Source organism: Capricornis sumatraensis, chromosome 19 (genome assembly GCF_032405125.1).
Source record: "Capricornis sumatraensis isolate serow.1 chromosome 19, serow.2, whole genome shotgun sequence".
In the NCBI taxonomy this organism is placed as follows: domain Eukaryota; kingdom Metazoa; phylum Chordata; class Mammalia; order Artiodactyla; family Bovidae; genus Capricornis; species Capricornis sumatraensis.
Window position 1 is genome coordinate 62,230,133 of NC_091087.1, and position 24,678 is coordinate 62,254,810.

The 24,678-nt window shown below is 46.9% G+C and overlaps 2 protein-coding genes across 5 annotated transcripts in view; one reads left to right on the forward strand and one right to left on the reverse strand.

Moving 5' to 3' along the window:
* The window catches only part of TUBGCP4 (tubulin gamma complex component 4), a 42,686-nt gene extending 32,626 nt beyond the window's left edge, over window positions 1-10,060 (forward strand). Inside the window, exons 11-18 of one of the 2 annotated variants that reach the window (XM_068991277.1) lie at window positions 331-436; window positions 2,570-2,677; window positions 3,095-3,233; window positions 5,298-5,475; window positions 5,896-6,030; window positions 7,481-7,597; window positions 8,212-8,351; window positions 8,994-10,060. In XM_068991277.1, coding sequence (XP_068847378.1) covers window positions 331-436; window positions 2,570-2,677; window positions 3,095-3,233; window positions 5,298-5,475; window positions 5,896-6,030; window positions 7,481-7,597; window positions 8,212-8,351; window positions 8,994-9,006 — 936 coding nt within the window. In that variant the 3' untranslated portion in view covers window positions 9,007-10,060. Of the gene's footprint in view, window positions 1-330; window positions 437-2,569; window positions 2,678-3,094; window positions 3,234-5,297; window positions 5,476-5,895; window positions 6,031-7,480; window positions 7,598-8,211; window positions 8,352-8,993 lie in introns of those variants that run through there. The other variant, XR_011146301.1, reaches the window with a different exon arrangement.
* A 647-nt stretch (window positions 10,061-10,707) lies between these two features.
* Window positions 10,708-24,678, reverse strand: part of TP53BP1 (tumor protein p53 binding protein 1) — a 91,857-nt gene continuing 77,886 nt past the window's right edge. For 2 of the 3 annotated variants that reach the window (XM_068991085.1, XM_068991086.1), the window contains 10 exons: window positions 22,928-23,199; window positions 22,119-22,268; window positions 21,394-21,824; window positions 18,737-18,928; window positions 18,107-18,322; window positions 16,223-16,438; window positions 12,750-12,844; window positions 12,044-12,243; window positions 11,385-11,530; window positions 10,708-11,007 (listed from right to left, as the gene is read on the reverse strand). In XM_068991085.1, the coding sequence (XP_068847186.1) occupies window positions 10,820-11,007; window positions 11,385-11,530; window positions 12,044-12,243; window positions 12,750-12,844; window positions 16,223-16,438; window positions 18,107-18,322; window positions 18,737-18,928; window positions 21,394-21,824; window positions 22,119-22,268; window positions 22,928-23,199 (2,106 nt within the window). In that variant the 3' untranslated portion in view covers window positions 10,708-10,819. The remainder of the gene's footprint in view (window positions 11,008-11,384; window positions 11,531-12,043; window positions 12,244-12,749; window positions 12,845-16,222; window positions 16,439-18,106; window positions 18,323-18,736; window positions 18,929-21,393; window positions 21,825-22,118; window positions 22,269-22,927; window positions 23,200-24,678) is intronic. The other variant, XM_068991087.1, reaches the window with a different exon arrangement.

Here is a 24,678-nt window from a genome sequence, read left to right on the forward strand (position 1 = left end):
GAGGGCACTGGTTGCCTATCCCGACTTCTAGAGTGGCTTTTTATGTCCTCATCCAGGTGGGCAAACTCAATCTGTAGTGTTAGATGTACTCTAGCACAAAGCTTTGGCTGTTTACTTTCTTCTGGCATAATTGTGTTTTTGTTGAATAAATAATATCAAAGACACGCCAGTCACCCATTACCAAGTATGCTCCTTTAAAATGCCAAAACCCTATTTCCTTTTGTAAGCTGGACTGAAACAGATGAAATTATATGCCTAAATCTCTTAGGATAGTGAAGAGCTCCTGGCCTTGCTGGTTTACTGAATTAAAAATTGAAATTCTTTCTGCAGATCATTAAAGACTTTTACCTTCTGGGACGTGGAGAACTGTTTCAGGCCTTCATTGATACAGCCCAACACATGTTAAAAACACCACCCACTGCAGTAACTGAACATGGTAATCACCCTGGGGCCCGAGAATTAACCAGCTTACTGAAGTCCCAGGGCTGTAGGGATGGCTTGGCCTGCTGCTGAACCATTTAGACCTGGTCCACATTTAAAGTAGCCTGGTTAGTTAGAGTGTTTCCAAAGACAGAAGGCTGCTCAGGTATGCTCACAGTGTTGTCACTGGGAACAGCCTCAGCTTGACTCTTCCTGGAAGAGGTAGTAGAAGCCTTCAAACGAGTTGTTTATCTCATCAGATTATAGCCATATATTTCTTTAAGTCTGTATTGAATTTGTGACAATATTGCTTCTGTTTACGTTTTAGTTTTTTGGCCAGGAGGCATATGGGATCTGAGCTCCCTGAATGGGGATCAAACCTGCATCCCCTGCATTGAAAGATAAAGTCTTAACCACTGGGCCACTGGGGAAGTCCCTGTAGCCATCTCTCTCTTAAGGGATATATTAGGACGTTTTGTTTCGTTTTGGCTGAGCCATGCAGCATGCTGAAACTTAGTTCCCTGACCAAGGACTGATTGAACCCCTTGGTCCCTTCACTGGGAATGCAGTCTTAACCACTGAACCACCCAGGAAGTCCCCATATTGGGACTTATTGCCCCTTGTTGTATTAGAACTCTATAGGTTGTCAATGATGGAAAACCACCTCAGTAGAAGGCGGGAATTTGCTATTGTATCTGTAACTCCAGTGGGATAGGGATATTTGTTGTTTTAATCCCTAAGTCATGTCTCTTTTGAGACCCCATGAACTGTAGCCCACCAGGTTCCTCTGTCCAAGGGATTTTCCAGGCAGGAATACTGGAGTGGGTTGCCATTTCCTTCTCCAGGGGATCTATCTGACCCAGGGCTCAAACCAGCGTCTCCTGCATTGAAAGGCAGATTCTTTACCGCCAGGCCAATGAGGCGGCCCATGGGGATGTAGCTGGGCCCTAAGAACCAGGGACTGCTAGGGTCCTCTCACTGCTAGGGTCCTCTCACTGCTGGGACCCTCTCACTGCTAGGATTCTCTCACTGCTAGGATCGTCTGTGCCTCTTGTGTGTTCTTTGGTGGCCGTCCAGTCCCATTTGGCCACATGGCCACCAGCAGCTCCCAGGAACATACCTCACAGCATCTGCTGGGGGAGTCAAACCTGGTCTCTCTGGTAGCAGGTTAAAGGATTCCAGGGAAGGGGTTTTGATTAGTCCAACTAGATTGTATACCTATCCCTGTATCAAAGAGGTCAGTCATGAAGAGCTGTTTATTTGGGGACTTCCCTGTGGTCCAGTGGTTAAGATTCCAAGCTTCCACTGCAGGGCTCACTGGTTTGATCCCTGGGGAACTAAAATCCCACATGGCTCACGGTGCAGCCAAAGAAAATGCCTACTTCAATTAAGTGTTCACCCTTGACTAACAGGAAGGATAACCATTCCCATCCGAACTACATGAGAGTTAGGTAAGGCGGAGTGTCAAAAAAGGTGTGGGAGAGGTAGGAGAGAAAACAGTTACCATTTTTCTAGCTCTATAAAACAGTAGATGTCCACTGTACTTACATAGGACTTTCTAGGTTGCAGATTTCAGAAAACTAAATTCAAATCCCATCCACTTCCAATTCAAATTCACTTACGCAAAGGAAAAAAGAACCTCAGTTCTCATAATTGAAAAGGCCACAGGTATGATGGCTCTAGGCAGTTTGCTCCAAGGCTCACCTGACGCCTTCAGGGCTTGGTGTCATTCCATCTTTCGCCTCTGCCTTTTCTTCTGAGCAGGCCTCCTGTATGGTAGCAAGATGGCCTGTAACCAAGTTCACATCTTACTGACTCCGTTTGTCTAAAAAAAAAAGGAAAGAGCTGCCCTCTTTCAGAATCTGAATAGAACCTCTGGATTGGGTCATATTCATATCCCTAAACAACATAATGTAACAAGGTAGATCACTCCTGGGTCACCAGCCCCTGGTGGAACTACATGGATTGTTCTGGGCCGGGGTGATTCTCCAGGGAAAACCAGGATGCTCTTATTAGCGAGAAGGAATGCTTGCTAGTCAAGCAAAAGCAACTGCTGTTGGAGCGGGCGGGCTGGGGAGAGGTGAAAAGCCAGAGGAGCTGGGATGTGTGGCAGAGCCAGGCCTCCACTCGGCCCGTGTGTCCTCCGCAGACGTGAACGTGGCCTTCCAGCAGTCGGCGCACAAGGTGCTGCTGGACGACGACAACCTGCTCCCTCTGCTGCACCTGACGATCGAGTATCACGGCAAGGAGCACAAAGGTCTGCCTTGCTTTCACGCGTCTTCTCTGCTGCTGCTGGTCGCTGTCTCTTCTGCTTCCATCTACTGCAGAAACCGTATAAGTTTGTACCTCAGAAATCACCTAATCCAGCGCCCTAATTTTACACAAAAGGGAGGTCAAGAGATGCTAAGACACAGCCAGGCCAAGGTTTTGTTTTCGTCATGCTGCTGGAATGGTCTGTTTATTTATAGCCGCCATTCTTTACGGCTGAAAAAATAACCTCTGACAGATCTGCGAGAACCCCGCACGGGCGTCTCCTTGCCTCCTACAAGTCCTTTTGTGTCCCCTTTCTGCTTCTCACACTGTCAGCTCAAGCAAGCGCTCATCTCATGACTGTTCTCACCTTGTTGAAACCCTGGTTCTAGATGAGCAAAGTCATCTTCTCTGTTCTTAACAGATGCTACTCAGGCAAGAGAAGGGCCTTCTCGGGAAACTTCTCCGCGAGAAGCCCCTGCATCCGGCTGGGCGGCCCTGGGTCTTTCCTACAAAGTGCAGTGGCCACTACACATTCTCTTCACCCCTGCTGTCCTGGAAAAGTGAGTATTTCTGAGTTTCTCATGGGTGATGATTGTCCAACTTACTTCCACGGAAGAAAGTATCAGGAGTAGGAGACTGTTCTGATTTACAGAACAGTCTGTAAATCAGAGGCTGCGAACTCGGATGCCTTCAGGGGCCAGAGACAACACTAGTAAGTGAAGCTGTGCGTGTGAGACGGCAGTGAATGCTGCAATGACTGGGAGGGTCAAACCCTTAAAACCTTTTTTTTTTAAATTGCAAAGTAAGGAGCAATTTGGGCTTCCCAGGTAGTGCAGTGATAAAAGAATCCACCTGCCAAAGCAGGAGACATGGGTTCAATCTTGGGTTGGGAAGATCCCCTGGATGAAGAAATGGCAGCCCACTCCGGTATTCTTGCCAGGGAAATCCCTCCTGTATAGTACAGGAATGGAGGAGCCTGGCAGGCAACAGCCCACAGGGTCACAGAGTCAGACATGACTGAGCACGCACACAAGGAGCAATTTACAGGCTGCCAGTATGTGGCCTCTCCTCCTCCTCCCCATCCCTGTACACAAGCCTCAACTTTGGGGGGCAGAGCAGCCTAGGGTACGAGACACTATAGACATACACTGCAAAGACAGAGCTGGTTCAGGGAGAAGACAGAGCCACAGCCCACCTAAGTGAGCTGCCCGCACTCTGAGAGCATCTGTAGGTCCCAGTCCACTCTTCTCACTTCATAGGCTCCTAACACCCTTGAAGAAACCAAGCTCAGAAGTATTTCTTAAATATTTTATTATGAAAATTCCCAAATGTAAACAAAAGTATAGACTGTAACCAACTCCCAGGGACACAGTGTCCGTCTCCAATAACCAGCCATGTCATGCTGTTGGGTTCATCGCCTCTTTCTGGCCAGAGCCTCCTAAAGCAGATCCCAGTCATTTCACTCCACCACTAAGCAATTCAAAAAAGGAACATTTTTAAACACAACTACAATGCCATTATTACACCCAGTAAAAGTAACAATATTCCATATTGAAGTTTCCCTTATTACCTAAAAGATGTCTTTCTATGGCTGGGTTTGTTCAAATCAGAATCCAAACAAGGTGTATGTACTATTTTCAGTACACTGTTCCATTAGAAATAAACATTTTTTAAAGCCAGATGGAATCAGGTTCTTACGCAAGCCTCCCTAAGAATAGGTAAGAATAGGTAAATAAGCCTATTTCCACCAGGAACTGGCTGCTCTTCCCATGCATCTTCTCAATACAGGACTCAACCTCAGGCAGCTACTTTGAGCTCAGTGAGGGGAGCCCTTGTTTTTTTTCAATTGAAGTATGGTTGGTTTACAGTGTTGTGTTAGTTGCAAGTGTACAGCAGTGATTCATGTTTGTCATACTTTCCCAGTATAGGTTTTTAAGATACTGAATGTAGTTTTCTGTACTATACAGGAGGACCTTGTTGTCTGTTTTAGATACAGTAGTGAGTATCTGTTAATCCTAACCTCCTAATTTATTCCCCCCTCCCCAGGGAGCCCTTAATTTTCTCTATCTGGTCTTCAGGGAGAGAGAATCACAGTAACCAAAATCCTTGGTTCCCAACATGTTCTTATTGGTCCATGCAAGGCCCTCCTGCCCTCCTTATACACACACCATAAAACCACTTCTAGACCCTAATGTCTGTCTACCTGTGTGGACCTTCTCAGCCCTGCTCCCTTGCCTCCCTCAGCCCTAAGTGACCACTATCCTAAATCCCATTTTTATAACATCTAAATATGTTCCCCCAAAGTATTCTTTTTTCTACTTAGTTGTTTTAAGCATTACCAAAAAGGTATCAGGCTATATGTAGTCTTTGCAGTTTCCCTTTTTTATTCACGATCATATCACGTGGAGTCATTTTGTAATATTGTACAGCTAAAGTTTTTTTCATGATGGCTGTGCAACTTCCCATCATAGAAATAAACCAGCTTACCTGTTCACATTTCTAGCTATTCTGATGTCCTTCCTGCCTTTTAGGGGACAGGTGGATGGCACACAGTCCTAGGGTCTGTCGTGGGCGGAGGTGGGGGGGTGACGTTTTATCTTGAATGGTCTGGTGTCCCTGTCCAGGTACAATGTCATTTTCAAGTACTTGCTGAGTGTGCGCCGGGTGCAAGCTGAGCTGCAGCACTGCTGGGCCCTACAGATGCAGCGCAAGCACCTCAAGTCCAACCAGAGCGATGCAGTCAAGTGGCGCCTCAGAAACCGCATGGCGTTCTTAGTGGATAACCTGCAGTACTACCTCCAGGTCTGTGTGGCGGGAGGAGGAGGAGGGAGGGGTAAGGAAAAAACCCAGGTTGGCAGGAGTCGCTGAAGAATCCTGCAGTTGGTGAAAAACTGGAGTCTGAAAATCCATGGATTATATCACTAGGTCTGTTTCTTGGGCGGCATTTTAGAGGAAAGTAGAAATAAGGACCTTGACTCCTCATTCTCCTTCATCCACTCAGCAGTCATGCTGTACATGCCCATTGAACCTAGTTTGCTATAACTTTGGGGATCAGGACTTAACCAAATCAATCAGTGGAAGGAATGAGCAGTAGGAGGGATCTGCCAAGACACTGGAGGTTGGTAGGGACAAAGAATTTCTATTTCATCGCTCAGGCACCTTAATGTCCTTGAGTCCCTAGACTGAGCAAGGTACTAAAATGATTTGTGTAATTGTCTCAAGGTAGATGTGCTGGAGTCTCAGTTCTCACAGCTGCTTCATCAAATCAATTCGACCCGAGACTTTGAAAGCATCCGATTAGCTCACGACCACTTCCTGAGCAATCTGCTGGCCCAGTCCTTTATCTTGTTGAAACCTGTAAGTAGAGCTGGCCTGCTTTCTTAAGACTGCTTCTAGCCTGACTGATCGCTTAGACACTCTGACTTGCCAGGATAGGGGGAACTATCGTTCAGCAGCTTTTCGGTCTGTCTGTAAACATTTTTAACAATCTACAATGGACAAAAACTAACAGGGAATACTAAAAAGGAACTTAAAATGTCTTTGAATTTCTGAAATATTATACCATAGGACCTGGTGAGCAGCTATAGATAATATATGCTTACCCCTCAGAAAGAAGGATTTTTGTTTCTTGTGGCATGTGGGATCTTAGTTCCCCAACCAGAGATCAAACCTGTGCCCCCACTGTGGTGGAAGTGCAAAGTCCTAACCACTGGCCTGCCAGGGAAGTCCCAAGAAAGAAGAATTTAAAGAAATTTTTAAAAAGCTTTTATGATACCATAGAAAGACTAATGGAAAGCACATAGTTTACTTTCTTAGCAATCTTTCGGATCAGGATGGACCAGTTTGGAACTTGTTTTCAGATAGCTAGAGTAGTGTCTCCTATGTATGTGTCTGTGTGCCTGTGTACATACATATATCGTATATCTCCTTTAGGGAGGTTATTCTCAACCTTGGCTCCACATGAGAATCATCTGGGAGCTTTTAAAAAGAAATCTAGGCCCCAGAGCCCTTACATTAGTAGAACCCAGGCTCCAGTTGGCACCAGTCTTAGCGCACAAACTGATTCCAGTTCAAGGATAAAAAAGGCAAAATGATTAAAAGGACCCCTGGTGGTGTTTTGTTTTGTCTTGTTTTCCTAGTACTTTCTGATAGCATAGTTATGCCTTATCTCTGACGGGAGCTAATCGTTACTCCTCAGTCACACTCTTTTGTTCTGGCATTTGGGGCCATTTCTAAAGGAGAGTGAGCTCTATAGATAGATGCCACTCTGGAGGGTTCTGTAAGTTGGAGACTGTCCTTACGCGGTATGAGCGTCCTTGCGGAAAAGCAGAGTATCAGAGCAGGTGATCATCAACATATTTATTGAGTGCTTACTGTATGCAAGGCACTGGGGATACAAAGAGGTATAAGTCATGGCTCTGCCCTTAAGGAGCTCACAATCTAGTTGGAGAAACAGGACTTACATACACCACAGATCATTAACACCACAGGGGGCCTGAACAAATGCCAAGTGAACAGTACACACAATACAGAGGGGGAGGCGAGGGGTTGCTCAGGGCTCCAGTGGGGAAGGGGCACCGCGGGGACAGGTACAAGGAAAGTGCCCCAGGCGCAGGGAGCAGCACCGAAAGCGAAGCTCAGCGTGGGCGCGCTTGGTGGGTCCGAGAGACGACGACTGCTGTGGCGCAGGTGGAGGTTTTGTGCAGGGCCTTTGCCCACAAGGTGGGAGGAGGTTAGCTCTTACTTTCCCGAATCTTTCACAGATGTGTCTTCCTTTTTCTCCTAATGCCAACTGTTTCCTGGGTAGGTGTTTCACTGCCTGAATGAAATCTTAGATCTCTGCCACGGCTTCTGCTCATTGGTCAGTCAGAACCTGGGCCCACTGGATGAACGTGGGGCTGCCCAGCTCAGCATCCTGGTAAAGGTGAGTCAGCCTGGCCACTGGCCGGGTGCAGCCCCATCCAAGGGACACAGGTGGTTCTGCACATGGGGGATCATGGTCTTTTCCCCAGTACACACACACACAAATAACAAGATACAAAGGTAAAAAATGTTTTATCAGTTTTTGAAGCAGGTAAGTATGTGCTGCTTTGGTGTTCAAATGCAGTTAAGCCCCAAATGGTTTATTAGGCCACCAAATACACACTGGCTTTGTCCCTGCTTTCTAACATCCAACCTCCTTACTTCCTTGAACTAAACCCCCTATTTCACCGCGATTATAATTATCTGCCTGTAACACAGGCAGGCCTATGTTATCTGAAAACACAGGTTCTCGCCAGCCCAGTACACAGCAGAATATACTCATTTAAAGCTGGCTGCTAAATTCCTACTGAGAATAAGAGTACTTTCATGGGAAATGCTGTGTTCTGTGGACTCGGTACGAAGAAGTCATTTTTGGAGTCAAGAGAAATGGGACTGTCGGAAGGCCAGTTGGTGCTGTGGAATTTTCAGGGAGACTTTCCCCTCTGCCCCTTCACTCCACATGGGTAGCTGGCAGATCTAAGAGGAATGACAGAGCTTGAGTCCTTCTTTCTGCAGGGCTTTAGCCGTCAGTCGTCCCTCCTATTCAAGATCCTCTCCAGTGTTCGCAATCATCAGATCAACTCGGATTTGGCTCAGCTACTCCTACGACTAGATTATAACAAATATTACACCCAGGCTGGTGGCACTCTGGGCAGGTAAGAACAACCGCCTCTAGGGCGTTCAATGGATTGTGTGTGGCTTTTTAACGAATTGTAGAATTCCAGAGTTGGAAGGAGACTTTAGCCATCATCTAGTCCAAACAAAGAAAGCAAGGCTTGGAGAAGAAAAAAGGCTGTGTCTGATCATCAGCGAAGATTATTTTCCAGTAGAAGTTTAAGGAAATACTTAAATTCCTGACGCTGAGATGGACTTTAAATTCTTGGCTACGTTGCACACTGCTCTGCTGGGAGGCAGCATGGCTTCAGTTCCCAGCTCTGACACGAGCCAGCTGTTCAGCCTTAATGCCCCTTACCCCCAGCCCCCTTGACCCTCAGAGCTTTTGCTTCTGAAAGGAGGGGACCGCTGCTTCACACTCTAAACTTTTAAAAAATCTAATAGTGTTAAAAAAAATCTAATAGATTCAGTCGTAGGTGGCTTCTCCAATGTCTGTCTCATTCAAAAAAGCACTTACTCTTCTTTTGCTCTCTGAAATGTCAGGCAGAGTCCTCCTAAGTGATTTTAGCAAAAAGAGTTTTAATGAGATTGTCTAGATCACAGGTTGCCCCAATTCGTACTTTTTTGAAGAAAATCTCGGGAATGCATGATATTTTGATCCAGCTCTTTTTTTCTTTCTGTAGTTTCGGGATGTGAGAATTTCTGGTCCACAACCTGAAATAATCCCACTGCATTGTGACAGAAGATTCAAAACAAACATCCCCTTTCTCTCGCTGGCCTCCGTACATCTGCAGCTACTGGAAAAGCTCTGACTTCTCTCCTAGAAGCCATTACTGAACATCCACGGGTGCAAGTCCTTCCCCTGGTTCCTGTGTGGGAGGGGCCTCTGCCCCACCCCCGCAGAGTTCTCAACTCACCACGGAGGACTTGTAGCTTCGGCCCACCGCTGACCAGGCAAGGTCTGTTACGTTGGGAACATTTGTTGGAGGTTACCTACTACATGCCTAAGTACTGTTCAAGCTTCGAGAGACACAGCAGTAAGTTACACAGCTCAGAACATTATATGGCTCATGTGAGAAAGGAATTATAAACAGGTCGAATGCTGGATGTTACCACTGAGCAAGAAAAACACCAAGTAAGCTAGGTTTGCCCACAGACCTCCTTTCCTCTTTCAGAAATTGAAATGGAGAGTCTCCCATCCTTAAGGGTCTTCAACTGTGACTGAAGAATTCTACCAGTAACTTCCAGTTATTTCAGACTGTTAAGAATGTATTTTTTTTTTAACAAAGAGAAAAGGGTCCTTACAGGGAAAAAAAAAACTTAAGATTTCAAATACTCAAAGATGCAGGTCTGATTATCCCTTATTAGATGAACCACAGGAGTAATATGCCCAGCCATCACTGATAACCATCAATCTTCGTATCAGTATGAGCCAAAATAAATATGCATTGGACAGCTGCCTCCAAACTGAAAGATAATTCTGGCTTCACTCAATCTGGCCCTTGTCCATCCCTCTTCTACCACATATAGACGTCTCTCCCCTGTAACTGTTAGCTAAAGATGACCCTTCCACTGCTGCCTCTGGAGCAGAGGTTAGCATTACTATGGTCAGCCTGTTTTTGTAAATAAAGTTTTATCGGCACACAGCCACACTCATTTGCTTACCTATTGTCTACGGTTGCTCTCATGCCATCATAGCAAAGATGAGTAGTAGTGACACACCAAATGGCCCACAAAGCCTAAAATATTTACTATTTGGCAGGAGGAAAAGAAGGTATTAGAGATTTAAGCCTTGATTTAGAGAATGAGAGGACATTTAACAGGGATGATGCTAGGAGTAGAAAAGGAACAGCTTCCGACTGTGACAGTAATAAAATTCTGACCTCTGACTAGAGCTGCTAACATTTTCAAGTGTTATCACTGTTTCTCATGTTTATCCTTGCAGCAAGTCATCAAGTTTACAGTCACCAGCCATTCACAACAACTGGTCCTTTTTAGCTCTGAGAGTATAGCACCCACAAGTCAGCTGTAAGTTCAACTCTAAAGAGATTTGTTTTTCACTGCCAGAAAACTAAGATATGTGCCCAATTCGACTCAGCTTTTGGGACAACTATAATCTGGCCTATTATAAAATCAGATTTTGGGAAGTACTGAATTTTAGACAACCCAGATTAATCTTCTGACAGTGATACCACAGAAAACTATAAAAAATTCACTTACTTTCCTTGACCCCGCTGTCCTACAGCAAACAAGTCCACTGAATACTGCAGAGAAGTTACTGTGTTTGTCTTGCTATTTGTTCTGAGATTAAGCTCAAAGAAATGGATGAAGAAATCCCAGTTACTACAACCAAAGAGATTCAACATTTATTTTATCATAAAAGTCCAGCAAATAAAACTATATACAAGATCCATGCAAGGAATCCAGTTACACACAAGACACATTTAAAACCTGGTTAAAACACAATCGCCACAACAGCAGGGAATAAAACCGGTAAGACCAAGTATCCTTAATGAGAAACATAATCGTGTTTGTATTTTGGATGCTGCTTGAATCCAATCCTCTCCCCAACAATGAGGCACTGGATCACCCACTCTTGCGACACCACAGGCAGCTGCAACGCTTCAGCACACTTCAGCACAGAGGCTGGGCACGAGGGGTCCGTCACCACCACGTCAAACACCCCTAAAGCAATATCTGCAGGGGAAGGTGGACGAGGAAAGGAGACTCAATTTAGCCCTCCAGTAAAAAGACAGGTAAGCCTTCTCACCAGTATATCCCACTCTGCCCAAATTAAAGCCCTTCAAGTCAAACACAGTGCCACTGATCACAAGCAAAGTGGAAAGCTGTGCTCACTATATGCTGGCCTTCTATTTAGCAAGTACCCAGTGGACACCGAGAGAAGCACAGACAGCCCAGTACTTCACTCATGGTGGCTCACCTTGTGAAAGCACCATTTTTCTTCTCTTAGACTGACCTTATGTGTGTTTCTATCAGGCCTGAGACTTAGAGCACCAGGCCTAAGAGCTACGGACATCCTTGGCTCAGTACCACCACACACACTTTGCAGGTACCTTTGTTATGGGCACTTGAATGGTGCTGCTTCACAGAGGCTGCCCCCCCAGTCATGAGGATCTCGGACCAGAGCTCCAGGAAATTCTGCTGTTGGTCTGATACCAAGAGTACCTTCAGATTCTGGAAAGGGTTTTCACGGGGTTGCCTATGGAGGAGTCGGAAAAACAGCATGATAAATAATATCCAACACAGCCTTTCTGCAGAGACACTCGGGTACATCTGAATGCTTTCAAAAGTGCTGCTGAGGGCATCACCCCCTTCCCTCTTTCTTTGAATGATGTGTCTTCTCTGGGATCCTGACCTCCTAATCTGCCCCTTCTGATTTCCAGATTTATCCTGAGCCCCCAAATCAGTCAAATCACATTCCTGGGTCTGTATTTTTTAATGTCTTGCTTAAAACTTAGTCCCTTCACCTGACAAGTTGAGAATATTGAATCTACATGAAAATCTCACACGTTTTTAAAAAGGTCCCTAACCATAGGTCCATAACTCTAGGAGAACAAACTAAATTGCAAAAATAATCTCAAACCCAAATTCTGTCATGTATCCCATGATTGTTCCAGTTTCTAGAAATACTTACTCTCCCACTGAGATTCTTTCCCTCTGGAAGCTTGCTGTCTTCCTGTCTGCTGTTCTAGACAGGCGCACAACTACTCACCAATCCAGAATCCTTTGCTCCTCAAGGCTGTACCCAGCTGGCAGCAGGTAATTGCGGTAATTCTGGAGCTGGTTGGCATGGCAGCTGTCATGGACCCAGACATGAGACACACAAGGAATCCCACTGGCAAGGCACAGGAAGTACTTCCGGGTTCGACAATGCTGATCCGCAATTAGGAGACACTGGTAGGCTGTGTTACACTGGAAGAAAAGGCACAAAACCAGTGGGTCTGGTGATGACTATGGAAAGCCGCTTAATAGCTTCCTTAATGAGTCACAGGAAACAGTTGAACACCTCCAGATACTACCCAAAATGTGACTGAGTCCGTTGTCCTACCCAAGGCCTCTTCTCTCACCCAAGCAGCTTCCCTAGATCATCTCCCTGCCTCACCTGCAGCTTTCTGGGGGTCTAAGTCCTCAAGGGACAACCACACCCCATGCATTTAGCCAGTACCGTGAAAAAGATTTCTGTTAAACACAAATTTTAATCTGCTTTTGTCCCAGCAACAGAACCAATCCTCTTAAATGTAACCCAAGGTTCTGACTTCTCTTCCTTGTACATTGTAAAGGTTCTATTTTATGCAACAACATTTTGGCAGCATCTCAGTTCCCCAAATCTATACCAACTCTATCCAGCCGCTTCTTGGTCCAGCAAGTGGACTTGCATTACTGCCTCCCCTGGGAAGCTACACAAAAGAACGCCTTACCTGGGCTTCATTGAAGTCTTCAAGAATGTAGCCAGCTCCTGCTCGAAGCTGGCATTCTGTGTACTGCTTGTTGAAAGGAGGAATTTCTAAATATTCTATTAAAAAACATAACCAAGTTAATAATCACTACCAGTTGGTTCATTTGCCACTTTATGCCTGCTTCTTACTGTTCTCTTTCCTACTCCCCAGTTATCTCCAAAATACTGTATCCCCAAAACAGGTAAAGGGCTTCCCCATGGGCCAGAAAGACCTGTCACGAGGCCTATGAAATGCTGCCCAAAAAGGGATAGGAGGAGGAAGGGTGGGGAAGATGAGAAATGGAGGCAGGTCCTAGGCCTGAGAACAGCGGAGGTTTCTGCACTGAGAACGTGCCCGGGGCCTGCGCCCGGGGACCGACGCACCCACTTCCCAAACTGCAGCCCTCCAGCCTGAGTAGCCCTTACCATCAGGAAGTTCTTTCTTCTGTCTCCCCTAATCTCTCTTGCAGACTAAGCCTATTCCTCTAATTCTGCCTTCTGTGGAGATGAAGAATGGCCAATTAGCACTAATAAAGCCTTCAAATGTGCCCTTCATCTGCATTTTACTCCCTATCCCGTGAAACTCTGATAAACCAAAATGCTCAAAGAAAATGGGGTTTCTAAAATATAATTAACTGGAGGTTAGCCAGAAGGACCTAATTCAACCTTTTACTGCAAACTATCTACCTCTGACGATCGTAAAGTAGCTCAGGACACTGAACATCAGTGACTGCTCTACATTCTTGAGGGTGAAGCAGAAGTTATGAGAGATGAGGCTGAAGCTGTAATGACCCTAGGCAATTAGAAATTGCTTCTTTTGACCAATATCTAATTTGAGACTTATCTTGTCATCTGCTCCTCTCATATATAAATAACACATTTAAAAAAAAAAAAAGAAAAAAGACATTAGAGATTTTACTGAATTAGAGGAGAGTTCGGAGAAATTAAGTTCTAATGGACTTATCACAAAAAACCCCAGAAAGTTCAGTGCCAGGACCACTCCCTCCCCTCACTCATACCCAAAGGAGAACCTGCTGGAACAGGCCCTCCCTGCCGGAGCTGCTTAGGCGATGTTGGGGCCCCAAACCCAAGCCTCTGCTCAGGTCTGACTGACCAGCCTATGTGCTTTCATTGCTCTTTTCTTGATTCAGCATTCTCTATATTCTTCTCAGAATGAAAACTCAAACTAGAAACTAACTGGCTCTAAGAAACTCAGAATCCAGCAAGACTGTTCCTCAGTTTTGCCCTGGCATCCTTGGCTCTTATCAATCATGTCACACTTTTTGGCACCAACACTCTACTGTTGAGTCACTGCCAAGACCCCCAAGGTCCTTTATTTTTCTCAAGACTTCTATTTTATGTCTACTTATCCAGAACTGTTTCTAGTCCTGACCTGTTTAGCTTTTAATCCCCAACTATATTTCCTGCATTTGTGTAATCAAATATTACCCTACCTCGGCAGTCCATGTCTAACTTTTCTCAGTTTGGATTTAATTTCATTTCTGACTTCATGAGTGGCCCTGGTCAATCAGAGGCTAAAATGAACAGATGCAGTCATCGTTTAAATCAAGGATGAAGGGACCTAACTCTGAAGTCAATCCCTGTGGCTGATGGGCCCCTGATAATGTGCCACCGAACGAGATCAGGTGCCATATTCTTAATTCATTACTAAATATGTCTCACACGATGGATTCAAATATTTTACTGAGCTCCTGATACAAATAAAAGAGATTCCTGGCTATCTGCAAGACATCACATCGTTTCTTAAAAGCTAATTAGTAAAGGATTGTTCTAATACAAATGTCCCCTGCTTCCTGAGATCGTGGAACCTCTAAAATATACTATATACCAAAAATAGCAAAGATTCTGGTACTGCTGGAGCAATGTGCAAGGATGAAGGAGCAACATAAAGCAGACATTCATCGTAACTACATTTTCCACAATGAACATGGCCTGCAAAAAAAAAAAAGAAACAAACAAAAAAGAACATGGCCTGCTCCCTCTAAAAAAAAGGTCCAAATTCCTCCTCACTTGAGACAAAACCTATCCCTCACTCATGCTTATAAGAATGAGATTAAAAATATCTGATATATCTGCAAGAGGGGATGGAAGGAATTCTCAGGTCTGTAAGCTCTCACACAGGCTCACAGATTTTTAAGGAATCTGACAGTCTGCATCTCATACCAAAACAAGTTTTCTTAGTCATTCTGTATCAACGAAACATCTAGAGAGCTGCATTGTGAAGTCCTAGTCTAGGAAAGGGCTAGGAGCGTACTAGAGAATGAAGACTAGAGTCCAGCAATATTGTGAAAACAAAAGAAACTAAGACCACAACATGGTTCTGACACCTTTATACCCAATCACTTATGACCCAAATCAAGCTACATCCTTGGCTAGGAAACCCCTCACATACCTGAATTCTTTCTGAAAAACTAGGCCTGGATCACACTCTTGAAACCCCTCCACTGAACACCTGCTCCCACACCCTAAAGCCTCAATATTGATAACCGTTTATGTATCTCCAATAGGATACACTTCAACCGCAATTCCCTGACCACCCTCCCCATGTCCCCATACAGATCTCCACAGAGCTGTGGCTGGTGAGATACAGTTTTGGTTAATTAAGAAAATCAGCCACACACCTGAAGTGCCAATCCCAGATCTGCTGGTGCTGTTTTCTGATAACCATGTGCCCTAATTCGATTTCCCTCCTGCGAGGCCCCGCATTAGTGAGAGGGCTGACTTGTAGAGCATCCTTCCACTTGGAGTGGGCCTCAGCAGGCACACATGGACACTGCGCTGCTGTCGCTTAATTACAAGGTATGTTTGTACCTGCCCAGTTTTCTCACCTAGATCACATACTCTTTAAACAGTTTAAATAATTTTTACCTCTCCCCACTGCAGCCTTCACTCAGACCCTAAGAGACAACACAGAAATGCAATATGTAAGGTTGAAGAGACGTACAAGAGGTGAAAAGGCCTAGAGGCTGCTTCTCTGAAATCACCCGGGACCCTGAGCCCACCCTTCCTAGTCTGACACACAGACTCAAGAGAAGGAACTTCATTCCCACGTATGTCGTCTTGGGCCCAGAGAACAGCAATGGGAAGCGGGGCAGGGCATTCAGAAATCTGACTGTACTGGACAAAATGGAGTTCTAAGTCCCAAGTCCACCATTACTGTGGATAAGAAGCAATTATTTGACCGCTCCTAGCTTGTTTTCTCACCTGTAAAATGGATAAGACCTACCTCCCATCTGCCTCACAAGCACTATTTTGAGGAAATGCTAACAGAAATTCTGTGAGAGTAGTCTGCAAACCACAAAGCAAGCCGGGCTGAACTAGCTCTCCCTGACCCTGACTCCAGCTGCCACGGGCCCTGCCTCCTCGACATGGTTCATAAAGTGAACGAAAAGGGCACATGGGTGTGAGAGCCCCCAGGGCTTCTTAGGGCCTTACCCTCCTCTTCCTCGCTGCTTCCTGTAGGACCATCTGGCAATTTGGAGCGGCTAGCCAACTTGTCGCTTGTTGTGGCCATGGTGAGGAGGAAGGCATAGCCCAGAAACAAGGTCTTGTTGAGGGGCAGAGGCCCTCTCTGCTCTTCCAGGGCAGAGGGCTCGCCCAGGTTGTCGCCACTCTCACAGGGGCTCACAAACTCTCCTGCGCCCACCGCACCTGGGAAGGACAGAGGCACAGGGTACAGACCACGGCCTGGGCACAACAGGGTGGGCAGGCAATGTCCTGCGGAACTTTTCTGAGCCGTTAACCAAAGACCCATCCTATGGGCAACCACCACTGGCAGTCCAGTGGTTAGGACTCCACGACTTCACTGCCAAGAGCCGGGTTTCAATCCCTGGTTGGGGAACTAAGATCCCGCAAGCCATGCCACTTAGCTCAAAAAAAAAAAAAATATTTTTTAACAGTGCAGAAGAATTCTATGTATTTAAATTTTACAGTCATAACAATGTATACACTGTTTTCACAACTAGCTTTGTTTTTATAGAACCAAATCAAAAACTTCTGAAGTCACCTGAAGAAAAGGTGATTCTAACACACAGTGAAAGTGAAAAATGACTGGAAACCTTCAGCCCACATTCCCAGCCTCGTGCTATTTTGAGGCAGCCTTTAAACAAGTGGGTTCACCAAGAAATGTCCCCAGCAGATACTTCCCCCATCCCTGACCCTCACCAGAACAGTGCACAGAATCCTTGGTAATAAAGTGCTTTTACGTGTTGACAGAACCATATCAAAACAGCCTGCTTCACCTGCCCCAGTTTCCAACACCTGGGAATGGGAAGTGAACCAGCCAGTCCAGGACTCTCAGAACACCCATGCTTGGAGTGGCCCAGTAAGTCCTCGAGGTAAAAAGCAAATACCTGGCATGGAGAAGCTGAATCCTGGCTCATTGGGAGGCTAAGATGACAGTCAGGTTATGCCTCCCTAAAATAAAACCAGCAGCAAGAGAACAGTCTGATGATGTAGCATGCACAAGCCTGGACTTCACAGTCAGAATGCCTAAGTCTGATTTCTGGATGACTGTGTCACCTTGGGAAGTAAACCAACATTCTGCCTTAGATTCTTCTACTAGAAAATGAATTCTAGCACCTGTAACTCACAGAGACTGTATAAGGTAAAATGTATGAAGCACTGAATTCCATGCTTTACATACCCTGAAACACAGCAGAGATATTAAACAGATACGGAGAAGACACAGGAAACAAAAGTGCCAGGTGCCAGGACATGCGACGACAACCAACTTCCTCAGTTTGCTAGACTAAGACAGCGCCCTGGGGCAGACAGCGAAGACTCTGCCTGTGTCTTCAGCATCCACAGAGGCCGCGGCTGGGTCACAGCACAGACCCAGTAAACAACAGATGGACTGAACTTCTATAAACATGCAGCTTGAGGGACCGGAAAGGGGTTGTTTGGGGGTCAGTATGGAAAGGGGAGATACAGGCTAAGGTACCAGCTTTCAACAGGACATGTGGGAAAGCCAGGGGGTCCTGAGCACAAGGGAGAGGGCAGCAGAGCTTCCAGAGGAAGACGGTGCCAGATAAAGGAAGAGGTCCAAGAAAAACTGCACCTCCTGTGAGTCTGCCTAAAATCCATTACATCTCCTCCCTCCCAGAACCGACACAGGCGTTGAGGGATGTTTCCCATCAAAGCCTGCCTTCTTTCCTGGCACCCGACTGGGCTCTGCTGGGAGATGGAGAGGTGGGCGTGTGCGGGCGCCAACTCAGTAATCAGGAAGGAGCCCCGCTCGTGCCAGGCTCCACCTCTCCAGCAACTGACCCTGCATTCAGCCGAGGTCTGGGGGAGAAGGAGGTAAAAGGGAGCACTCACCAGGTTTCACAGTGGCAGATTTCCGGCCTCGCTTGGCAGGGGACCGCTCCTCTTCAGAAGTGACAAGCTTTCTTTTACCCGAGGGGACCCCCGTGGCGGCACGAGGGCTCTCTGTGACCTTTCGGGTCGGAGTTGTACTGCTGCTGCTGGAAGTGGTGGGGGTGGCTGGGGAGCTGATGTTACTTCGCCGTTTCCGTTTCCCTTCCACCAAATTGTCTGCGATACAATGAGCCAAAGGCAAGTCATCTCCCATGGTCTGAGGCCCTGACCTCTAAGAAGCTGATCACAGCCTGATTTAAAAACCACCACACCCTCTCCTTCACCTCCCACCTGGGCAGGAAGCCTCTTCCAAGGCCACCGTATTTTCTGTTTCAGCTTCTGCCATGACTAAAGTGTGTTTGGTCCTTTATACAACTGGGGAGGCCAGAAAAATCTGAGGACTTACTATTGGGTCCTGGCAAGAAAACAAGAGACATGCAGTGGCTCCTGATATATGGGAGTTCATTTCCATCTCATAAACCACAAAGGAGTAAGACTGAGGGAAGCTTTACTAACTGCTCTAAAGCCACCACTGTGCCAACAGGCAGGCCGGGGGTCCGTTGGCAGTAGTTCAGGAAGCCAAGGTCTTACCTAAGCTGATATCTGCTGCCTTGGTGAGGGGCGTTACTGCCTCATATGGGCCCAGGCCATACTGTTCTCTCAGCCTGTTTCCTTGCTCCAAGGACAAGATGACAGCCATCCGCTTATACCACTTCCTTTGGCCTTCTTTTTCAATGCTGTAGTACAGCTCTCCAGACTCCTTCCGGTGCCCTTTTACCACTCCTGGGTGGGGGGGGGGGGGGGGGAGGGGAAAACACATAAATGCAGCTTCTTTAGGCTGCTCGACATCTACTGAGAGCAGGCCTGAATCAGGGAGTTATAGGAGGTCCAAGAAAGGACGGAGGTTAGGACTGAGCAAACTCCTAGCCATCAGGCCCACACACCACCACCACTCAGGATGCATGCAGACTCCATCCAGGGATTGGAACATGAAAGTTCCCAGCAGCAGGGACCCTCTATTTATAAAATTAAGCTTCCTAAAGCCAGCCTTTATGGCTTGTTAGCAATTCAAATGGTTCTCAAAATGAAATGCATGTGGTTTCTTAATGGTCCCATTATAACTTACTAAACCTTCCCTTCTTCGTTTATTTGGAGGCTGGATGATAATTCTTGAGTTAAGTCACAGATGAAAGATGACATCATTTCAAGAGAAAGCATGTGTCTGTGTAGCAAAATCGAAGTAGAAATACAGAGCAGAGAAAGGAAGGAAATAAATCCTGCCTCTCCCCGCTAAGCTTCCCTCTGTATTATCTGCTTCTCTGATCTCACTCTGATTCAGGACCTAAAGACAAGGCCTCCAGATTAAAAGGAATTCAGTGTGGGGCACAAAAGCACACTGGGCTAAAATTCAGGAGATCTGAGTCTAGGCCGGATTCTGTTGCCACCAAAGCTGTGTGATCGTGGGCAAGACCTGTTTCCAATGCTATGAAAAAGATACCTATGTAAAGATAAATACAAATATAAAAACAGGGCACTAATGGGAATACTTTCTCATTTGTATGAAAAGAAAAATCAATGTATTCTTTCCTGTTAGCCAGTGCTTGAATGAAGGGCTAATAGAAACCCAGAGCATGTACCAAGGGGAAAAAAAAAAAGAGAAAGCGGGCCTTGGTTCTCTCTTTACCTCTGCCAGAGTCACTCTCTCTCCCCTTGCTTGTTCATCCCCTGGCTTAAATCTCTATCACCACACTAAATCCTCAAGAGCACAAAGAAGGCCAAGGTCAAGAATACCCTTCACACTAATGAAGAGGTCTAGTCTAACATCAGTAGACAGCCTCAATCAATGGGACCCAAAGTCCCCTTTCCCTGAATGCCACAATTCACGGAGGGTAGAAAACCGGCTCTGTCTTAAGAGGGAAAGAGGAACAAATGCATTTGACACAAACAATGTAAATCGCAGGCCATAAAAGATCTCAATCCATGTGCTACTGATGCTAAGTGAAGCTAAGTGTTACCCAGAACTAGAAGGGGAGGTGGTTCATTTAACAATAAATAAAGCGGCAGACAGCAAACTACTGAGGAGTCCAAACACAACAAAGTCTGAAGAGGCTTCAACCGACGCATTTTTGCCCACTGTACTCCATCACTGTTCCCAAAAACCCCATTAAAGCTTTTAAATGGCGAACTCAATGAAACATGTATCTCCAAATCACCTTATAGAAGAGGCAATACATTCAAAGAATGGACACATGAGACAGTCGTGACAGACAGAAATCTCTCACCATCACCAGTACAGGGTACTGGCTGGTTTAGTTTAAAAACAAAAGCATGATTTTTCCAAACCAGAGAGTAAGTGGTGAGTGTGCAGACGTACAAACGCAGCACTACCAACTTTTTCCCAAGCACAAAGATCTTAGTATATCTGCCGCTCTCACCAACTTAAGGTTCCCACCAAGAAAGGCAGGAAGTTTACAAGTCAGAGTTGAAAGAACAGAAAATGGCAATAGAAAAACACTAACTGGAGAAAGCTGGCGGACGTCACCCTCACCGCCAATGAAGGTGGACATCGCCAGAGCTGCCCTGGCCGTCGCCTACCCCCTCCCACACACAGTGCCGTGAGAGGGGCCTGCACTGCTGCAGCATGCTTTCCAGAAACTCACCGACGCCGACCCAGCCAAGAGAAAACAGAAGACAAACCCAAACTGAAGGACAGGCAAACTACCTGACCAGTACGCACTCCTCAAAACCGTCAGGGTCATGAGAAACAAGAAAAGGCTCAGAGAGTGTTACAGATCCGAAAACAAGAGAGGTGTGAGGGCTAAAGGCAGTACAGAAATCCAGAACTGGATCCTGGAACAGAAAAAGGACGCGGAAAAGCTGGGGAAATCCACGTCAGGAACTGAGTTAATGGTAACGCGCCAAGGCAGAGTCTCATCCTGACACAGGTCCCAGGCTAACGTAAACTGTTGACAATAGCTGGCTGAGGGGCACAGGGGCCGTCTCTGTGCTATCAGTACACTGCGTGTGTACTGCAGATGCTGTGTGTCTATACATTCTTTCCAAACTACAAAGTTTATTCAAAAATTAACAAGGGGAACAAAGAACAGCAAAGCAGCCAGGGGTGAGAGCGTGCAGTGTCGGGAATGAAATTCCTGGCTAGAGGGCACAGGAGAGCAGAGGCTGGGGGGAGTCCTGCTGGTGGTGGAGGGCCACGGAGGTGCTAGGAGGGCTCTGGCTGCTTCCAGTACCTGCACTGAAATACTCATCCTCCGAGAGGGCGGTCACTTCCGTGTCCAGGGGGATGGGGTCACACAGCAGGATGTCTTTGCCCAACACGTCACACTCGTACCCATCGTCAAAGAGCAACTTATACTTCCCAGCTCCGACATCTCGTGTGATTTTTCCAGAGTAAAAATAGCCATTGGATGACCACTTGGCTACAACACGGAGCCCTACAAAGCTGTTCCCTGGAGAGGAGGCATCTAAGCCATCTGAAGGGCCAGCAGCAGTCTGGAATGGAATCTCAGGAGAGTCACTTCGACGCAAAGCACCAGCACCCGTGTCTGCCCGTCTGCTGGAATCTGGCGCTCGAGGCACGATACGGGTGAAGGATTTATCGTCCGGCGACATGCTAGGTGAAATGTCCTCTATGCCCAAGGGGCCAGGCACAGCTGTTTCCCTAAAGTGAGATAAGAAACAGGCGAAGGCAGTGAGAAGGAGCCAAGAGCAGTACGGATCTATCAATCTTCCCACTCCCCTGGCCATGGGTGTCCAGCCCGTTCACTGCTAACCCCATCGCAGGCAGAAGCCTGGTGTCTCAGGGGCCTCACTCTGATCCCGGCCCACTCCCCAGTCAGTGTGGGCCCCTCTTCTCCCTCCTGACACCCCACATACTCTCTGCTCCCCTCTCTTCTCTCTACTCCCTCTTTTCTGAACAAGTCACAGACTAGTGTATCTCACACTACCCGGGTACCTGGTTCCAGTGGTCCGAGAAGGCGGGCGGCCCCTTCGCCCGCGCCCACGCGGCGTGACTGGAGCCTTCCCTGCCTGTCTGATGCCAAGGCCCGCATCACCATCCTCCTCACACACTGGCGTCCCTGTCTGACTGACCCCTTTTCTAGGACTGGAGAATGAAGACAGGTTAGTCTGAGAGCGCCTGCTACTGGGTCCTTTCTTCACAGTCTCCCCTTGGTCCTCAGACTACGTGCCAGGCCAGCAAGGGCTGAGCCTCCAGGGCAGCAGGAAGCTGGTCCACACACCCACCACCAAATGAGCTGGGAGCGGGAGTCAGGACAACAAGTAAAGGGCATCCTTCTACATGCCAGTCTAGACCCTCCTGACAAAGCTTCCTACTGCTGCCCTCAAAAACAGCACATCCACTCCTGCCCTGCCTTCGCCTGTACTTCAGGCTCTGGGTACCTGTAGAGGAAAACAAAAAGCTAGGGAACGTGTCAGGTTGGGGCCACTACCCCGAACTTCCTGTGCTCCCAACCAAAGCACCCACAGGCTGCAGAGCGTGGGGGGCGAGGGGCAGGAGCCTGGGCCAGCATTCCCAAGGTCCCCTCACCTGCTTTCCAGTTGCTCAGGAAGCCTAGCTCCCACAGGGCTCCACCCTACCTCCCACACAAACCCCAGACAGGAGAGGAGTGAAAAGGGGAGGAAGAGGAGCTGACGATCCTCGGAGGATGGGGGGGCTTCCGGTGACTCCCCTTTTCCCATGACATTAACACGGCAGCAACCCTGCCCCTGCAGTGACTCTCTCTCTGGAGACCCTGTCTGCACCTCAGCTTTCCTGGGCCTCCTCGGGAGCTGGGCAAGGCAAACTCGGCAGATTCTGTCCCGCTGGTTTTCCCTTTGAGTTGTCCGGCTCCTCTCCCCGAGCTGCCGCTGCTGTGCATGGCAGACAGGCTCGTCCCACTTGACGTGCGGTGTAAGCTGGAGGCCTTGGAGGAGAAGGAGCTGACGTCCCCCAGGTCACCCGAGGAGCCGCCAGTCTGTGAAGGGGAGACTTCCGTCTCACACTCCTGACACTCTACGATCGGCTCTTCGGTCTCCTGCAAGAAGAAAGGGTACAACGGCTCAGAAACGCCACAAGAACATAATGCTACTGTGATGACTGTACAGTCCTAGAGGGCAAGAAATTTCAGTTTAGAGTTGGGAATTAGGAAGGAACTTTCTGGAATAATGGAAATGTTCTGTATCTTGCTTTGAGTAGTGGTGACATTGTCAAAACCACTGAGCTGAACATTTAAGACCTGTGCATTCTATAGGGAATATATACTTCAATAGAATAAGTGAACGAAGGTGGTACTAGATCAGGAGGAGGGGACCTCTATTACTGGAGCTAAGTTAAATTATCTTTTTACTGAACAAGTTCACAATCTTTGGCTGCTGAGATGCCAGCAAGGATTCCAACGCAGAGAAGAGAGGTAACGCTCTAGGTGAAGGAAGGCAGGGAAGCAGGCAGGTTAGAGGGGGAGAAAGAGTGGTCAGGAGCCCTATGGGTACCTGATTGCAGCAGTGGGTGGCCTGACAAGCTGTTAGAAATTAGGTATTTCAATACACGATTAAGGAAATTTAAAATCACAGGCAAAAACTGATATATAATGGTATTACTGTTTATAAAAATGAAGACCAAAAAGATAGTAAGCAAAATATTTGAATTTCTGATACCTACAGAGGAGAGGAATATCAAACTGACTCCATCTCACTCCCGTGCCTGCTTTGATGGACTGGTAGTGGTTGCCTGGAGCTCAGTCTGAAGCACCCTCTGAAGCTAATCCCCAGGCTTAATAAGGAAAGGTTCTAGAATTGACCAGCAGTGTCCTCTCTGGGCACAGAACTGAGAGATTACAGGGCAGCTGCTGCCCATCTGCCTTCCTTCTCTAGACTGTCCGTGCATGACCATGCTGGCTGCCAGAGAGAAGATGGGAGAGACAAGCAGAAGACAGACCCCCACTCAGACAGTGCATTGTCTCTCTGGGAGACGGTACTCAACGTGCACAGGCACACACATTTAAACACTACTACTGATTAAATGATGGTGTTTGACTACTCCTTTCTTGAAAATCTCTTCTCTAAAATCTATAAAGTCACTCTTTCTTCTTTTCATTCTACCTGTTTAGCTAGCTCTACTTATATTTGTTTTTGGCTCCTCTTCCTCAGCCTATTCATTTTAAATTAGTATTTCCCAGGAGTCTGTTCTCACTTCTCTCCTCACTCTTCGTGTTTTCCTTGGCCAGTCTTACACGACTTATTCTGACCTGTCTACCAACAACACAATGATGACTCAGCTCTAAGCTCTCAGATACAAATGCCTACTGAACTCTTACCCTTGGATATACCAGGGACACGTGTATCTTAACCCCTCTAAAACTCAAACTCCTCTCCATTTCCTTGCCTTCAATGAATCCTGGACGTCCCCAGTGCCTCTCACATCCCTTGCAGCTCTCTTTAGCAGGGGCTGATTTTCCTTAACCAAACCTCAACCCGATTGGGGAACTGGATCCCACACGCTGCAGCTAAGAGTTCAC